Below are 17,988 nucleotides of genomic sequence, written 5' to 3' on the forward strand. Positions count from 1 at the left end.
GGTGTCTACCCTGGTGGGTGCTCCAGACTAGGTTAGCCTGGCAACTTTATCACAGGGCACATAGCCCAGATGATGGTTAGGGGAAGGTAGAAAGCTCCCCTGTATTTTTAAGCAGTACCTCCACACATTGTGGAAATACACACACACACAAACAGCACATAGACTGCATGCAGAGTGTTTAATGTAGAGATCTGAGCATGAATGCAAACACCATGTATTCTTTACCTTAAAAAAAAAAATCCAAACCCTCCTCCCTCTCTCAAAACCACTCCGGCAGACTTGTTTGAAAATTCCACTTTATTTCTCTCCATTATAAAAGCAGGGTTTTGTTTTTACATTTCTGTTAAGTGTCCAGACTTGGTACATTTTCATTGTTTTCACAGTATCTCTGCAAGACCCCAAGGACGGTTCATATTGCTGCGGCATGAATGTGGGCAGAATGCTAGAGAGGAACTTCTGCTACGGGATCTAAGGTAACCCTTCTCTCTCCCCAAAACACCATCCTAATCCAACTGCCTCTCTCCGAGCTGCCCTGGGTTGAACTGGTCTTCCTTCCCCTTGTTCTTGAGCAGCATTTCAGGCTCTCTGCTGCTTCTTGCCATGCTAGCTGGTGCATACAATGGAGGAATGGAATCCACGTGCCATTGCTCATGTGGGGTTCTTGTGCACTAGCACGCATGAAGTCCTGTCTCCTTTCAGTGTGTGAGAGATGGAAGTTAATGTGAGGGACCCCTTGCTATTTCCATCTTGGTCCCTCCGCAGCTCTGCCCATCCTCTCTCTCCTGACCTGCAGCAGAGACTGACCCAGTCCTTCCTCAGCAGAGACTGGCACATTTCAGCTCATGCAGTGGTTTGGGGCTGTAGAGAACTGCCCATCATAAGAGGAGTAAGATGGGACCACCAGAGCTACCACACTCGTGTTGCGCACCAGATCTGAACCGAGAGTTGCAATGGCTCATGTTTTCAGCAATACCCAGCTATAGCTCTGCACTTTCTTCAGGACACGTCCCTTGTACAATCCCATCAATTGCTTGGCTCCAGAGCACCCTGATAGGGAGGTTGCTGTATTACCTCTGCTGATTGCAGCCACTTAGTGCAGCATGAGCTGGTGCCCTGAACATTCAAGAACCAAAGGAGAGGCTAAGTGCTATCCATAGCAATTCTAAATATATGGCTATTGAGTTATTAATCAGCCATATAAATAGTGGTGTGCATAGCACTTTCCATTTCCAGCAGCCACCTCTTTTGTGTTGGCTCAATCTGTCCTCGGCAGTTTTTGTAATGAAGCAGCATTGGAAAAACATCACTATTTAATCAAAGCATGAAATCTCTAAAAAGGCAGTGTCCTTTTTCTACCCCAGCGTCTGACAACACAAAGGGAGGAGAGAAGGATGTTTCCAACAAGGAAACGGGAGAGGCATTCTTAGGATGGAGTGAGTTAAAGGCCTTGCAAAGGTCATGCAAAACTCCGACCCCTGACGTGAACCTTCATTCTCACATTTACTGCACAGCCAGGTCTACTCAGTGCAGCAGGACATTCTTTGCAAAGAGGTTAATGTCAAATTGCAGGGGTGTATCCAATCCAGCAAGATAGGCGGTAGGAATCTGGCTTGTTTAATGTACCTAGAGACTAAGCCCAACGCCATGCTAAATGGAATACGACCTGAGGATTCCCTGAATGTGATTTCTCGTGAGCAGGAGAAGAAATCTTTCCTTCGAACACTTCTTCATATAGCTAGTTAAGACAGTGGGTTCTGATTTTTTTGTTCCAGAGGTGCTGAGAACCCACAACCTGTACTGAAGTCAAAAGGAGCTGTAAATAGTCAGCACTTCAGAAACATGCTCAAAACAATGCCAGGCCTGAAGAACACATCCCCTCACCCCCCACACGTGCGCACCAAACTTTGGGGCTGCTGAGAAATGGATGCAAGCTTCACCACTTGGATCCATCCCAACTATCACCAGTCCAGCCGCAGCTGTATTCAGTGATTTGCTATTGCGTGGTATTGCCCAGGAGAGGATATGGATAAGTCTCAAGGGTCTGTACAAGTCAAGCTATAGCTGGGAGCTGATTAGACGTAAGAAAGGAGAACTTAAGAATGATGGGGGCAGTTGCTGTGCGCACCACAAGCTTGATTCATCATCCTCTCTAGATCTAGGGCCTGGGTTTAAGCCTTTTTCGGCTGTTCATTGGCAAACTGCTTCTCATGAACAGCTCCCTGAGTCAAATATCTGCCTGCTGGGAAGAGTGCAGGCATCTGTGGACAATCCCATCTGGAGCAGTCTCTCCCAGAATGCCCATGAACACTGTTGCTATTGGGAATAAACTCTGAGTCTAGTGGTGTGGAGGATGACTATGGGTGCTGTCATGTGGGATGCCGGGGCTTTGAAGCAGGCACTGAGGCCTCTGGTCCCTGGGCGGGAGGGTGGTATTTGAGCATGCTGCCAAAATAAAGGGGTTGGACACAAACTAGGGAGGGTCCTGGTATATCGTAAGGCTGTCTTGCTGGTGAGCTCTTTAAAAAGTGTGCATGGAGACTGGCTGCAATGCTAGCAGCTACCGATGAGTGGGGGGGAGAGACAGAGCTGCTTGGAGCATGGGAAATGGCAGATCCAGATGGGAGTCCCGGTGAGACCAGCTGAGCAGGGACCAGCCAGGTACAGAACATTTGAGCACTCTTAGTCCCTAAGAAATTCCTCAGTAAGGGGAAGTCTCTATCCCCATTTTACAGTTGCAGAGGAGAGGGGAAGTGACGTCTCTGAGGCCATACAACAAGAGCTGAAAACAGAAGGTAGGTCTTCTCCTCCCAGCCCTGTCCTCCGGCCCACGCTGCCTCCACCATACAGGTTCCTCCATTTCTAAACTTCCCTCAGCCACATGTGTCTCAGTCAAGCTGCCTCCTTTTCATGCCTCCTGTCTTTGGAGAAATACTGGTGGTGTCTCTGAGGCCACCAGGAGATCTACCAAATGATTTCTTAGGGCCCTGACTTATGTTCCAAACAGACCTGACTTCCCGGAGCATCCTCCCCGCAGGATGCAGATTTTGCAATATTTACACCTTCTTTTGGGTTGCCTGCTTACACATGTATGCTTCCACCATATCTCCGCAGCTATGTCATCACCTACAACCCTTATCACTGAAAGCCATCTGAATCCGGTGGGACCATGAGGCTGGTTCTCCATCAGCCCAGGTGAGCACTAAAGCTATAGTAAGAGGAGACTTTTTTTTGTTTTCACTGTTAATAGGAAGGGTGCATATTATTTTCACAGGTATAATTCTTCCTAAGTCAGAGACTCCAGTGGACAACAGCTTTTCTCATTTACACCCATGCAGCCCCAGTGATTTTAGATGGGTCCCCTCTGTATCTTGCTTCTCTCACCCCACCCTGTTATGAATTCATTGGGGTTTCGTGGGAGTAACCGATGGCAGAATTTGACCCCGCGTATATTACAGCTTGTGTGTGACCCACCAGTCACGATGCCCTAGGGGAAAATAATTGTGGGCTAGTTTGGAAGGAGAAAGTCATCTCCTCAGGACAAGCAAGATGGAACTAACTCCCTTGATTTGCATTTCTTTTTGAGTACCACATTTCCAGTCGTTCCCACCACTGGCTGGATTGTTCCGTATTCTCGTGCCAAAAGAGGCTCAGCTCAGAAGGCTTAAGCAATGCAAGGTTGTGACGACCCCTTCTATCGAGCAGCGAGAGGCCTGGCAGCTCTCATCCAAAGACATTTCTATAACAAACTTGTTACTTGCATTGCAACTCTGTGTGCAATACTAGTCCCATTTCTGCTCATACAGCAAAACAACTGGTTTTGAGCTGGGTTTATTTCCATGCTTGCATCTTCCATGTTTAAAACAAGGAAGATTTTCTTTTTAATCTGGTTTCTTCCATTATCATTCCTTCCTCCTCATCCCTTGATACACTGACAATGTATCCCTTGCTCTAGAACGCTTCCCCTGACCCTCCCTAAAATCCTGTAGAAGAGAGATTCTGCTTGGAGATTAAATTTTCTTTCAAACATAGCTTTAAGGCAAAAGTTTGGCAATGCAAAGCGAAGTCTACATAAGGCCGCATGACTTAGGTTTGCAACTCAGAACCTTTCATCATTTAAAAAAAACCCATAATAAATAAATAGCATTTAGCTCCAGGAACTTGTTTCATTCTGGGGAGAAAAAAAATCCCTTTCCTCCCACCAAACATAATAAAATCCCAGATAAAAACTTTTTGTTCTGGACAACCTGGGTGAGCTAATGAGACTGAAGTTCAAACAATAACTAAAGTCAAGAAGAAAAGAAAGCTACGGGGCTGGAAATAAAGTTTAGTTTGTTGATTCCTCCCTTAGGAATCAGGTGACGAAACAGACCCTGGTCAAGGTCTTCTCTTTAGCTTTAGCACAGTGAGATCCGTCCCAATGGGAGAAGGTAGAATGGTTGCATTTTTGTTGAATGAATAAAAAGTGCATATCAATTTTGCTTAGATTCTAAAAGTATCTAAGTGCAGGGTTATTTTCTTCCCTTCTGGTGCCAGGATGCCAGGTTGCTATTACTGATATTTTGAAGGGATCACCACTAGTGGTGGCCCATCTTTTGGCCTCCACATGAGTACCTGAGCATCATTGGCATTGGGTTTCACAAGGGCACTGGGTGGTATTGGCTCATTCTTGTTAAGGACCCGGGGCTGCTCTTGAGCAAAGGGTTGCACCAGCGTGGCACGCTGCCCCAAGGGTCTGCTGGGATTCACCTCTATGCCCAACCTCATGCGCCACTTGATAGTCTGCAGGGTCACCATCTCGCTGGTGGCTGTGTTGGTGGCAACCAACCAGGTGGTGAAGCTTTGATCCCGGTGGATGCTCGTGAGTTTCGCCACATTGCTCTCGCTCACAGGCACTGCCCACGTGACGCTTGGGTAGAAGTTGTCATTCATACTGATGGTGAACTTGGATTCCTTCCTGGTGGGCCCCACAATCATGCACGTTTCTGTGGTGTTGCCGTACCAGGGGTAGTTCACACCGTCTGAGTCGCTTATGGCCTGGATCTTGCCATCTTGCAGATCTGGGAGCTCCCAACTCGACCTGCCGCAACCAAGAAGGAATCACAGTAATTGATTAGCGCAGGGACTCACTGGGTTGGGTTTTTTCATCGTACAGCCTGAGAGTGGGGGTGGGCTCTGAGTGTTGCTTCCCTGTATCTTCCTCTATCGGGATCTGTGCTCACAATGTTCCTCTGCAAGGAGAGCTCATCCCTTCTGTTAAAACAGCATTGCAAATGCCAAGGCCCAATCCTAGAGGTGAGGGGCACCACTACACTGGTATCACACAGGATTGGAAACTCAGTCTCTAACCTTGGTACCAGTGTGGTCACAACTTAACTATTGGGAGTGCTCTCAAATATATTGGTGTTTCTAAACTCCTACAGATGGCCCTTTATATCGCTATCAGAGCCATGAGACCCATCCCAGCTCTCTTTTCTCCTGTCCCTTAAAAACCCTTTATTGCAACTGATCTTGTGCTGCTCCTTACTCAGCCTCTTACTCACTTCCTTGCCTCCAGGACAAATAAGCTGCCTCCAGTTTCCTGGCCCCTGCTGGTTTTAAGTAAGAGCAGGAGTCAAACCCAAGTTTCCCAAGTAGGCAGAGCTGCTGCCAAGCAGGCAGGCAGACTCCCAATCCTAGGAGACAGGTGGAGCGGCCTCAAGTGGTGGAGAGAGGAGGTCCCCTGTCTAATGGCTTTCAGTGGGCCCTGCTGCTTGCTAAGTCCTGATATAAATACTTGCATTTAGCAGGGACCTTCCTATCTTCATTCAGTCTCTAACCACACACCACTGTTCAACGTTCTGGACAAGCCACTGTCCTCTCCATCTGCCCCTGCTATATACCAGTCATAGGTAGGGCCCTCCAAATTCACGGTCATAGGATTTTAAAAATCAAAAATTTCATGATTTCATATATTTAAATCTGAAATTTCTCAGTGTTGTAGAGGTCCTGACCCAAAAGGACATTGTGGGGGATGGAGTTGCAAGGTTATTGCAGGGGGGTCTTGGTATTGCCACCCTTACTTCTGCGCTTCTGGTGGTGGGGTGCTGCCTTCAGAGCTGGGCACCTGGCCAGCAGCCACTGCTCTCCAGCCACCTAGCTCTGAAGGCAGCACAGAAGTAAAGGTGGCAATACCATGACCCCCCTACAATAACCTTGAAACCCCCTTTTGGGTCAGGACCTCCTGTTTGAGAAATGCTGGTTTCGCATGTGAAATCCATATAATAAGAGGTAAAAGTATACAAAAGACCAGATTTCACGGCCGTCAATTTGGTAGGGCACTAGTCATGGGCAAGGATTGCCTTGTCCAGCATCCAGTACAAGGGTTCCAATATGGACCAGGGGCTCTGGACGCTACTTTAATACAAATTACATTAAATAAAGCCCAGCCTCTCCCTCTACCCCTTCCCCAGTCCCTCCACTTTAATCTAAGGCAACTTTCTTAAAGCGCAAGACTTGATTATACAGCTAAAAACCCAACCAAACCAATAATAACGAGGAAAGTTGTTCCAGTGACCCTTAGGCTGTTCCTTTTGCAGTTCAGCTACAACAGAGCAGCCTTCCCTGTGAGGGTGTGGGAGTGGTACAGCTGGGCAGATTGTTCTTAATTAGGCAGCTCAAGTGTGCAGGGAGGTAAATGGCCCCACTGGCAAATTAAAAGGTGAAGTGTGTCTGTTCTGCATACAAAAGGACCTCTGCCCCTATCAGAGCAGGAGAAGGAGGGCAAATGTCACTCAAGGGAAGCCCCACCTCCTCCCCCTCTGCCCCCACCCTGTCACTCCCAGAGTGTTGCCATTTATTTTATTATGGCCAATCAAAATCCAGAAATTCAGCCACACACCCCCATCACCCCATTTCCTCATATGCCTGAGTCTGCTAAAACATCTCAAAACTCATCACAAGAGAAGCAACACTGGCATTTAAAATATTACACCATAGGCTGGAGAGTTGCATGCATGCTGGGTTTTGTGGTTTGTGCGTTTGGGGTTTTTTTTAAGTCTGTGGATTGACTTAAACGTATAGAGGATCTGAGTATAATACTTTGCATTTCTAAATTCAGGGTGCTCACTGCGTTTTCCAAAGCCTAATAAGCACCATAGCCCCCCCTCCCACCTACCTTGTGTTTTATCCATTTTATAGATGTTGAAGCACAGAGGAGTGAATGGTCTGATTTTCCTCCCTGCAAGTTGCTCAGCACTTGCAGAGCCCACTGATGTTAGTGGCATCTGGGAGTGCTCGATGCTTCTGAGAATCTGGCCCTAAATGCCTGACCCAACATCACAGCAAGTTAGAGCGGTGAGAGTGTGAGTGCAGTCCAGTGGCTAGGCCCCTAGCGTGGGACTCAGGAGACCCGGATTCTGTTCCTCAGCTCCACTGCTGACCTCATGGCTGAGCTTGGACAAGTCCCTTCCCCTCCCACCTTTTTGCCTATTTAGCCTGTAAGCTGTTCAGAGCAGAGAGCCTCACGTCTGTGTGGTGCCAGGCACAAGGTGGGTCCAATTTTGGTTGGACCCTCAGACACTACCTACCAAAATACAAATGATAAATGTTAGTGGCAGAGCTGGGAAAAGCACCTAGAAGTTTTGTCTAACAGTGACAGCAGGTGATGAGGAGTCAGAAGTGCCACACCGCAGACTCAAGGGTTTGGAGGCCATCACAGTAACCACGAAAGCAAAGACTAGGTGGTTCAATGCCCGCTAAACTGGGAGGGGGAGGGGAGAGCAGCTGCAGTCTTTCTGATTGCAAGTTTAAACATAATCACAGGACTCCAACCAAAAGGCTAGTGCTTTCTATTGAGAAGATGAACAAAAATGTTCCTGCCCCACCTGCACATTTAACGTCAAATGCTAGAGTTTTTACCCTTCCAATTGGATTTTTCAAGCCCATTATGAGAAACTGATTATTGGGTAAGAGGGACATGCCAGAAGTAGCTGAGCTCAGCTGAGAGCCCAATTTTTGGCAAAGTAAACGTACCTCACTCGAGTGACCACAAATGCTGACATGAGCCCAAAGGCCAAGATGCATTCTGGAGGCATGCTTTTACAAATTGGGCTGGCAACACTGGTTCTTCTGTGCACACTGAATTCCTGCTGGCGATCACACGCCAGAATTACTGTTTTGGGGGGATTTTCTTGCACTTCAGTACAAGTCCTGTGTCCCAGCTTTAAAACAGCCCTTGGAGTAAATCAGAGAAATATGCTTTGAGCACAGCACTGGGAGCAGGAGACTCTACAGTCTAATCCAGGGGTGGCCAACCTGTGGCTCCGGAACCACATGCGGCTCTTCAGAAGTTAATATGCAGCTCCTTGTATAGGCACCAACTCCAGGGCTGGAGCTACAGGAACCAACTTTCCAATGTGCCAGGGGTGCTCACTGCTCTGCCACAGGCCCAGCCCCCACTCGCCCCCTCCCCTGAGCCTGCCATGCCCTCGCTGCTCCTCCTCTCCCTGCCCCCAGAGCCTCCTGCATGCCACAAAACAGCTGATGGGAGGTGCAGGGAGGGAGGGGGAGGCGCTGATCGGGTGGGCTGCTGGTGGGTGGGAGGCGCTGGGAGCAGGGTGGGGAGCTGAAGGGGGCTGCTGATGTATTACTGTGTCTCTTTGGCAATGTACACTGGTAAATTCTGGCTCCTTAGGCTCAGGTTGGCCACCTCTGGTCTAATCCAAGCTTTGGTATTGACTCACCGTTTGGTTTTGGGCTAGCCACTGAACCTCTTCTTGCCTCAGTTTCCCGATCTGTAATGTGGGAATAATACAAGCTACCTCTCAAAGCTGTTCTGAAGACTAATTAGTTTAATTAGGGGGGAGGGATAGCTCACTGGTTTGAGCATTGGCCTGCTAAACCCAGGATTGGGAGTTCAATTCTTGAGGGGGCCATTTAGGGATCTGGAGCAAAAATTGGGGCTTGGTCCTGCTTTGAACAGAGGTTGGACTAGATGACCTCCTGAGGTCCCTTCCAACCCTGATATTCTATGATTAATGTTTGGAAAGCCCCATGAGATTTCTCTTTCACTAGTTAGCAGTGGAAGTTTGACTCTAACCATCCTGTGGGGTAACTTTTATGATCCGAGGCTAGTCGTGGTTTCCTTGGTTAAAAGTCTTGCACTTGTGGTGCTACAGCATGCTGTATATGGCGTGGCTGTATGTCTAGTGCTGTAGTCTGTACAGGGGTGTTGCAGGATGGAAGACACGACATAAAAGGAAAATATTCAGTGCAAAGCATTATTTTAGGAAACTGCATAGGACGTGAAGATCTGGGGTCAAGATCTTAAAAAGGAACTAGCAACTTTGGGTGCCCACCTTCAAGGAGCCTCATTTGCAGAAGGCAGGTGTTCATTACTTCCTGGAAATCAGGCCCCTTTAAGGTGTCTCAAGTTGGGCCCCTAAATATCACTAGTCATTTCTGAACATCCTGGCCTCAAAATGTCCAGGCCACAGAAACCTGGCATCCTGACCCCAGCCTGGTAAGTTCAGTGCCATGTGATGTTATCAGAGCCTGTGGGGTATATAGCCTGATTCGGTTTTTCATGTGCTACAAACTTACTGGCTAACATACTGTCTGCGGCAGTTCTTGTTCTTCCAAGTATATAGCTAACAGATAGAGGTAGTCCTTTTCCCGAGACCACTTCTGACCTAAAACTGTAAAAAAGGAAAACCCCTGAGTGGATTCTAGCCATAACCCCTATGGCACAGGGGAGACTGATTATATGAGTGTCTCAAACAGCAAGGAGTCATTTCTCCCCTACGCCCCTCAACAAGGGATGAGAAAGAAAAGCTCTAGGGATTTTTCAGTGAACTCTTCCCTGCAAGGGAAGATGAACTGGAGGTCATGTACTGTAGCAACAGGTTTAGCCCTTGCAGCAGTGTCTCATCAAGCATGATCTCTGAAATACTATATGGGAATCCTTTCTCTCCCTTTCAGCAGACGATTTAGGATTACTTTCCGTTCAAATCATTGCTGATGCTCAGCTTGATTGAGGCCTGGGGACGAGACGTGACAATTTCCTGGACGTTCCTATGCATTATGGATGTGCCCACTACTGAGACGCCGGGGCTGTATAAATGTGGGCGTGCCACACTGGGACATCTCGTTTGGGAATCCATCCACTACCTGAGGTTTGTAACTGAATCCTGAGCTGTTTTGTCCTACTCTTGCCACAGTCTGGTGGAAAAACAGTCTGGCTGAGGGTGCCACTGGAACTGTGAAAACGAATTAATTGGTTCCACCTTAGTGCCTGATGGATCTTTTGTCTGCATCCCAAAACCACTATGTAAGAATCTCTGGTCAGGAGCAGCTTTGCAAAGGTTGTTGCAAGTCAGGACTGAGAGGCCTAGGCAGATCGGTGAGAGGTTTTTCGCTGGAGTGGGTGGGTGAGATTCTGTGGCCTGCATTGTGCAGGAGGTCAGACTAGATGATCAGAATGGTCCCTTCTGACCTTAGTATCGATGAATCTGTGCTGGGCCCTGGATTAGACCAATAAGGAGTGTTGCCAATCAAGAGGTGTATCTGCAGAGTTAAGGAGAAGGCTAAGGACTCAAACGGCAAGGGGTTTTATATAGCTAAGGTGCATTGGTTTAACTTTATAGACGGACTCGGGCTGGGGTGAGGGATTAGGAGTGGATGCTGCAGGGCAGGTGAGAGGTTTGGGGAGGAAATTTGCACAACGCCCAGTGGCTCCATCCCTAATTCTAGCAAGTGTGACTAATCCTGAGGATTTCAATGAGCATCAAATTTACTCGCAAAAGTTAGCAAGAGGAAGAAGTAGGCCTTCGTCATCATCCTGTTACTGGAGCAAAGGGAAACTAAATAGCATAGTTCATGAACCATGAAGCACAAACCCTGGATTTCCTGCCCCTTGCCTGCTTTTATCAAAGATCCCTTGCCAAGAGGGGTCACGACCTTTTGATTTTGTGGCTTGTCCATATGAAGTCAAATAACTCTCCCCTGACCAGCCATTTTAACATGATCAGAAGATGGTGCTGCAGAATGCACAATTGCTGCAAACGGCTCTCTCTCTGAGATTAAAACCGTGCCATGGAAAGCCCAAAAACTTGCATTGTAAATTCTTTGACACCAGGGAAGCTGTGTGAACTTCCAAGCCTGTCTGATTTTAGGCTGAGCTGCTCCAGAATCAATGGTTCTGGCTTGTAATGCTGACAAGTTTGTTGTTTACTTTGCTGCTTGGTTGTCCAGAATCACCATAAACTAGGGTAGCTGAAAGACCTGCTTTAATTTACCACATGCCCTTTATGAACACACAAATACTCTTTCAGCTACATCTCCGTGGAACAACGGTGCCCAGGCTATAGCCTGTCAAGCCATATTTTCCAGTCCTCCTAATCTGGGTTCTGACGCCCCCCCCCAATTTCCTTTTGAGGCATGTTTCTTTCTATTCCCTAACGAGGGGACCTAGTCGCTGGCTTATACAATCCCTCTGGATGTTCCCCTGCAGCATAACATGAGGCCATAAGTGCAGCATTGTGTGCAGTGACAGCAAATTCAAGCAAAGTGACCTCCAGCTTTCCGCAGCAAGCAGGATGACATGGATGCATTAAATTTAACCTTTTCAGACAGGCATAATGTTCCATCGGTAAACACTTGGGGACTAGCTCATCCTCGGACCTTAGTGCTTGAAGCCAGACCTTAATTAGTCACAGGACGTTATGGCCTTGCATATCGTTTTTATAATAAAAGGGGTGTGGCTTGCATCAGATTTAGACTTTGCACGGATGCCCAAGGAATCCATTTCAGGAGGGGGCAATGCAAAGCCATCCTGGGCTTTCCATCCATCCTTCCCCATGATCATTGTGATTAACATCACCAGCTAACAAAGTCTGTGCTGGTGACACAAACACACTGGCAGCACTGTCCATTAGCAACAAACGGGAATAATCCTGAACTGGATTTCTATGGACTTATACCCCTGATCCTCCATGTTCAATACAACTCCCTTTATAAATTGGCTTTTATCCTCTATCTCACCTACTTCAGCACTGCAAAGCAATTCAGTAGGGCTCCTGGTAAAGAACAAGAAGTGAATGAGAAAGTGGAATGGGGACGGACTTTCATGTGTGAGAGTAGCAGAGCTGTTACCACTTTTAGACTTTGGGGGAACCTCAATGAGGTGTTTTTTTTGTTTTTTTTTTAAAAACAAATGTTGGTTTGCTGCACTCCAAAAATATCACTGTTCTTTTAATGGATTAGTCTCCAATCACATTTCTCCTCCTGGGGTCTTGGAAGTTTATTCTTCATATAGGCCTGTTTTTATAGCAGAGATCAGTTTAATTCTATTTCTGTTGTAGGCCCTGGAAGATGTAATCTTTAGGCATCTCTAAAACTTCAGGGGACATTGTAGAGATAAAAATCTATATACAATTTTATTTTGAAAAGCCTTTGCAGATGACTCGAAAAGTCTTATTTATCACAGTCTGTGTTTTGCTTATCACCATCTGTGCTGTTACCTGCACTTTACTCCATGGAGACAGTGAAAATAACCTGGTTAATTTCACGTAAATTTTATATTCTTATTTGTAAAGTGGTAGCACCTAGGAGAGACAGTCATGGCCAAGACCCCAATGTGCTAGGCACTGTACAAACACAGAACAAAGAGATGGTCCCTGCCTCAACGACCTTACAATTTAAATAGGGCCTGACCTTGCCGTCCCTGCTTAAGCAAAGCTTTCACTGCCTGATTCTGATCACTCCAGTTGAGTAGCACCTTGCTCCATGAGTAGTCCCTCCTACAAATAGTGCTACTCTGGGTAAGCAATGGTATCAGAACCGGGCTCTCAATGCAACCTAATAACCAGTGCAAGTTGTTTGCAAAAGGACAGCAGAATAAGACCAGCAGGCAGTTTCACTTCACAGTCCTTGTGCTCTATTGCTCTGCTGTTTGTTTTCAGCTCATGACACTGCAGGAGGAATCTTCATGGCCAAGGAAGAGTTCAGTGACTTTTTAAGCAATGGCATTTCTTTTAGCATTAGGTTTTTCAAAAGCCCTTCTTTTTCTGTGTGTAAAACCTAAAAATGTGGCACCTAATCCCCGAGCTGCAGACATCCTTTTAAACAAGCGTGTGTTTTTGAAGGACTGCCTCTGTACCTCTCCTCCATCTAGTACTGAGGGATGCGCATAGCTCAGTCTGTTCCTGCGGTCCCCGGCCATGCCTGCCTTTTTCAGTGCAATGGGCAGTGTATCGATGACTGAGTGACAACTTCAGGATGTAAAAGCAAAAATGCTTCAGAGCCTGGTGCGAAGATGAGGCTCCCATTCTCAACCTGAATCCTTCCCGTGCCATCAGACTTCATTCAGGGCATGGACATTAATTTTTGTATTCAGAGTTATTAGAGCCTGTTTTAATGGTCCGTTGCAACAGTGATTTTTAAAAAATCCAGTTGTCCCTATTTAAGAGGAAGTGTTCCTTGGGCCAAATTCTCCACTGCTGTAAAACTCCAGCAATAGAACTCTGCTGATGTACACCAGCTGACCTGGCCCATTCTTTTAGCCAGATTTCCATTGGTAAAAAACTCTTGCAGTCCAATGTACTGCAGTGGCATTAAGAGGTCTTTCTCCCCAAATGCCCTTTTTATAGCTTTATCATGTGGCAGGTCTGGGGGCAACCCTCTAAGGAAATGGCATGGAGAGGCCAACAAACTTTTAATCATGTTTTCGTAATGTATAAAATCAGCTAAATATGGCTGACCCCAGAGGAAAGCACCTCTTTGCACACACAAAATGATATTTTCATCCCTAAATTTGCATTGTTTACTGAATTAGAGTTCATTGTTCCTCTGTATATGTGCTGAGCTTAATTCCGGCTGCTCTGATAATACTTAGCTCTTATACAGAACTTTTAATCTACAGCTGTAACAGCATTTTAGAAAGGAAGGTCAACATCATTATCCTCAATGTACAGATGGGGAAACTGAGGCACAGAGACAAAGTGACTTGCCCCAGGTGTGTGTGTGAGAGAGAGTCAGAAAATCCAGTTGCCCTGTTAGTTTTGTTTTACTGAATACCCACCTATATTTATGTACCAGTGGATTTTTGTGCGTTTTCCTTCGCACCTGATCATCTAGGCTAAGATTGTCAAATGTGGCTATGGGAGTTAGGCACCCAACTTGTTTCAGCTCCTTTGAAACCCCCAGCCCTAATTTCCTGTTGCTGGGCCCTACCCTGCAGAATCCCATTTTAAAGAGCAGACAGTGAGCCTAACCTTCCAGGGCTCAAGGCCCACTGTGTGCTTTAGGATCAGTAAAATCTTACCCCTTCCCCATCCAACCTAACTCCCAATATTTGGCTGTTGCCAATGTGTTGGTGAGGGAGCGCTTTCTTTTTGGGCAATGAGCTGGGAAAGGAAATGGGGACAGAAAATGTGAACTGTTGCTCCTTGGCAATCTGCTCCCCTGGGGCACTGGGCCTATCAGGCACATATTCGCTTCATGCCTGAAATGTCAAACTTGTGTCATTAGGCTGGGCAAATACTGTATGTAAGCTTGCTCTCTCTGGGTCCTGCAGTGCTCCTAGAGGGGAGAGGCACTAGAATGCGGAGTACAGCAGAGAGGCAGTTGGACCTTTTGGGAAGGCAATATGTTAGGTTCATCTGCTCTCTGGTTCTATCCTCTGTCCCCCTTCTTTTCCCTCCTCCCACCTTTCATTTTGTAGTTGGCCTGTCTTTCCCCCAGCTAGGCAAAAATTTCCCTCATGGGGTGCTCGTTGAATTAGCAATCAGGAAGGTTGCTTAAGCCTGACCTTTCCATCCCATCTTCCGCTGTGAGACTGGGCAGCATCAGTGTGTCCAGTCACCAAACCACCTGCCTCTCCTAGCCTACACTGTGTTCCAACTTCAGGCTCTTGTACTGCTGGCTGGGCAAACCACTTCCGCTGCACCATGAGTCTTCTACTAGTTTTACCCATAAGCCACACACTTGCTATTCTGTGTGGGGGGTGTGTGTGTAATAGTTATTTTTATATATATATAAGCGGAGCTGCATTTTCACTTACATCACAGTTTGGAGGTAGAGAGTTGTGTGGCTTTTTTTCCCGTTCTTTTCATTTCTTGTTCTTGCATGGTGTGGATGAGGATGTACATTTTTAACCACAGCCCCAGGATGATGCACAGGGTTAACCCTTCACTCTTGCAGCCAAATCCTGCTTGCCTCATCTATGCAGACAGCCTGTTGCAATGAGCAAAGCAAACAGGATTCAGCCCCTAATGCTGCCTTACATTCATAGCTGGTGTAATGTCAAGCACTCAGCCCTGCTGATAGCACATTGCAGGAATAGCAACCCAACTTGTTTACAACAGCAGAACACTGCAAGTGTCAGCATTTGTTTGCATTCTGATTTGTAAAAAAGCACCCTTTCCTTTTTTTAAACGGGGGGCATTGGCAAAGATCTGGCATGGAAGGGACTCCCTTATCATATGAAAAGCAACATCCTTGTCTTCTACCATATCCGCAATCTTGTGGCAGGGGTGACTTCTGCTTTCAGGATTTGCAGTGTTGCTGGAACCCTCGGACTACCCTCTGTATAAATGGTATTGCATTTGGGTGGCTACCAAACCAAGCGTTTCTGTTTTAGGACCTGATTTTGTTCCCCTGGGAGTCAATGGAAAAACACCCATTGCCTTTAAGGGGGCAAGATCAAGCTCTTATCTCCTTTTTTAAAGAAGTGTACAGTTTTAATATTAGAGAAGCTAAATCAAATGGGCTAAATGGTACTTCACCAGCCAAGCCCTGCTGCAACACACACACACACACACACACACACACATGCTCTCACACTCCCTGGAAATACTTACATTCCCTGCTCCCCGTAGTGGTTGTAAAACTCCATATGATTACACGCCTGAATCCAACCCACAATCCAGGTCTCTTTCTTAGGGATAGGGGGTACCAAGACCTGGGCAGAGGCTCGAAAGTGAGGGGTCCGGTATCGCAGAACCACACTGGATGACTCGTCAATGCTGGTGGGAACAGGATCGATGGAGGCTTTCACTTCAATCACTGAAATACTTTCCCGGAAAACTTTGGATTTGCAGCTAATACTCTGAATACAGCCCATGGCATACAAAACCAGTGCAATTCCTAGGACACTCCAGCAATCCTGGGGAAGATTAGGCATTGAAATGATATGGTGCTAGATCAAATATAGATCTTCCTGGTTTGTAATCTCAAAATTGATATCCATAGGATAGAAAATTCATCATATAAAGTCTTTATTTGAATTTCAGTATTATCGCTGCTACTGCTGCTCTTACGGAGTTAACTGCACTTCAGAAGCAAAGGGGCCTTTTCTTAGTCTCCAGTTAATGACACAAGAAATCTTTCATTCATATATTCTTTGGATTAAAAAAAAGTCTTGAGTTCAATAAATAATCATCTCCTTTTTTAAAGATGAGATATTTATTCCTTCCTTTTTCTTGAATGCCATCTGTTCACCATGAAACATCGGCAAAGCTGGCATTTCCCTTTATTCTTTGGATGAAAAAGCAGAATGCTGATAGACACATCTATATAAATAATAAAATACTTCTTGTCACAGCCCCTGTAGATTTCCACTTCCGGACTTGCAGTTGTTCATAACTTCCTTTTGCAAAGAAAAATAGTACTGTAATTAAAAAATCAAGGTGGAAAATGTTAAATCAGCCACATCTCTGATCTGCAGACTTCTGTAGGTGCCAGAGATATGGGTGTTGCTGATTTTTTTTAAGTAATAAATAGCTTAAATAATAAACCACCACAGGTCTTTGTCACACATCACATTCCCCCGGCTTTGCATTTAGAAATAAAATAGGAGGGGAAATGACTAAAATGAGAGCAGTTCCCAAGGCGATATTTTAGCTTTTCTATTGCACCACTTCGCTGATTTCTGTTTCAACTTTGCTCTCCCTTCTTCCCTCAATCACTGCGGATTCCAACTGCAAAAACATCCCTGGAAGCCCAGCAGACTCCCTGTCTCCTCCCCTCCTGGGCTTTTCGCGATCTGTGGGGAGGGGGGCTACCCCGCCTGGGTTTAGTCCTTCCACCTCTCCTCTCCGGACCTGGCTGTGGGACGGGGAGGAGCCGGCTCTGAGACCTCTAGAAGTTTTGTCAAACTTTCTCTGCTGTTCCTGGTCGTTGCTTCCTGGCTGCTCTGGGTAGAGCTGCTCTCCCCCTAGGTCACGATCCGCCGCGATGACCCAGCCTGCAGCAAACAATCGCCTCCCGCGACATCGCCACTCACCCGCCACCTGGGCTGGGGAAGGATGCGAAGCCGGGAGGATACGAGCCCGGCGGTGGCTTCGCAGCTTGCTCCCCACCCCTCCTCTTCCTCTTCCAGCGCCGGGTGCTAGTTCGCTGTTGCAGCGGATCGCATGTCACGCCGCCTCTGTCCTCGGATGTCTCGGCAGCCCGCCCTCCTCCGTCTTGTCTCCGGGGCCCAGGCTCGCCGTCACCCCCAGGGAATCACCTGCAGGCATGGGGCGAGTGTCCTTTGCGTGTGTGTGAACAGAGAGAGAGAGAGAGAACAGCCTTCCCCCGGCCTGTGCTTCCGGATCCTTGTGTCTTCAGAGCTTCACAGCATCCTGCATCTTGGGGGGACTTCGCATTTTCACAAATGCACCTCCCCTCTCCTCCCCCCCCCCTTGGATAAATGTCATTCACAGTCTCAGATCGCTTCGGAGCTGCAGCTGCTGGGGGCTTCTTGGTGTCGGGACAGCGGCTTCTTCGTGCATCCGTTTGCCAGGGTTTTCCAGCCAGACCTCTGTGTGTGGGTGTGGGGGGGGGTCGTGGTTTTGTTTTTTTTTTTGTTTGTTTTTGCTTTATGTCTAGGAAGGTGAGAAAAGCAGGAGCGATCCCTCCCCCCCCCTCGCTGCTGCAAGTTTCCTCTTGTTGCAAGAAATAAATCAGGGGGCAGTATCTGAACTGTATTTCAGCCTCTCCAGGGGATCAGTCCCTTGGACGGTGGGGGAA

The 17,988-nt window shown here is 47.0% G+C and overlaps 2 protein-coding genes across 2 annotated transcripts in view; one reads left to right on the forward strand and one right to left on the reverse strand.

Moving 5' to 3' along the window:
• Positions 1–282: 282 nt before the first annotated feature.
• Positions 283–16,159, reverse strand: FAM78A (family with sequence similarity 78 member A). Its single transcript, XM_038374987.2, has 2 exons — positions 15,837–16,159; positions 283–5,077 (listed from the first exon to the last, which is right to left on the reverse strand). Exons 1-2 carry the CDS (start codon positions 16,157–16,159, stop codon positions 4,549–4,551), a joined length of 852 nt encoding a protein of 283 aa, XP_038230915.1. The 3' UTR covers positions 283–4,548.
• Positions 384–17,988, forward strand: part of PLPP7 (phospholipid phosphatase 7 (inactive)) — a 45,997-nt gene continuing 28,392 nt past the window's right edge. Inside the window, exons 1-4 of the mRNA XM_043498680.1 lie at positions 384–473; positions 2,733–2,792; positions 3,112–3,192; positions 9,961–10,151. The gene's annotated coding sequence lies outside the window, so the exon portion shown is untranslated. The remainder of the gene's footprint in view (positions 474–2,732; positions 2,793–3,111; positions 3,193–9,960; positions 10,152–17,988) is intronic.

This window comes from Dermochelys coriacea, chromosome 16, assembly GCF_009764565.3.
Source record: "Dermochelys coriacea isolate rDerCor1 chromosome 16, rDerCor1.pri.v4, whole genome shotgun sequence".
NCBI lineage: Eukaryota > Metazoa > Chordata > Testudines > Dermochelyidae > Dermochelys > Dermochelys coriacea.

Coding starts and splice junctions, on each gene's coding strand:
- FAM78A (XM_038374987.2), bottom strand. CDS start 16,159: ATGCCTAATCTTCCCCAGGATTGCTGGAGTGTCCTAGGAATTGCACTG. Junction 5,078..15,836: donor CACTACGGGGAGCAGGGAAT/GTAAGTATTTCC, acceptor TGGTTGCGGCAG/GTCGAGTTGGGAGCTCCCAG.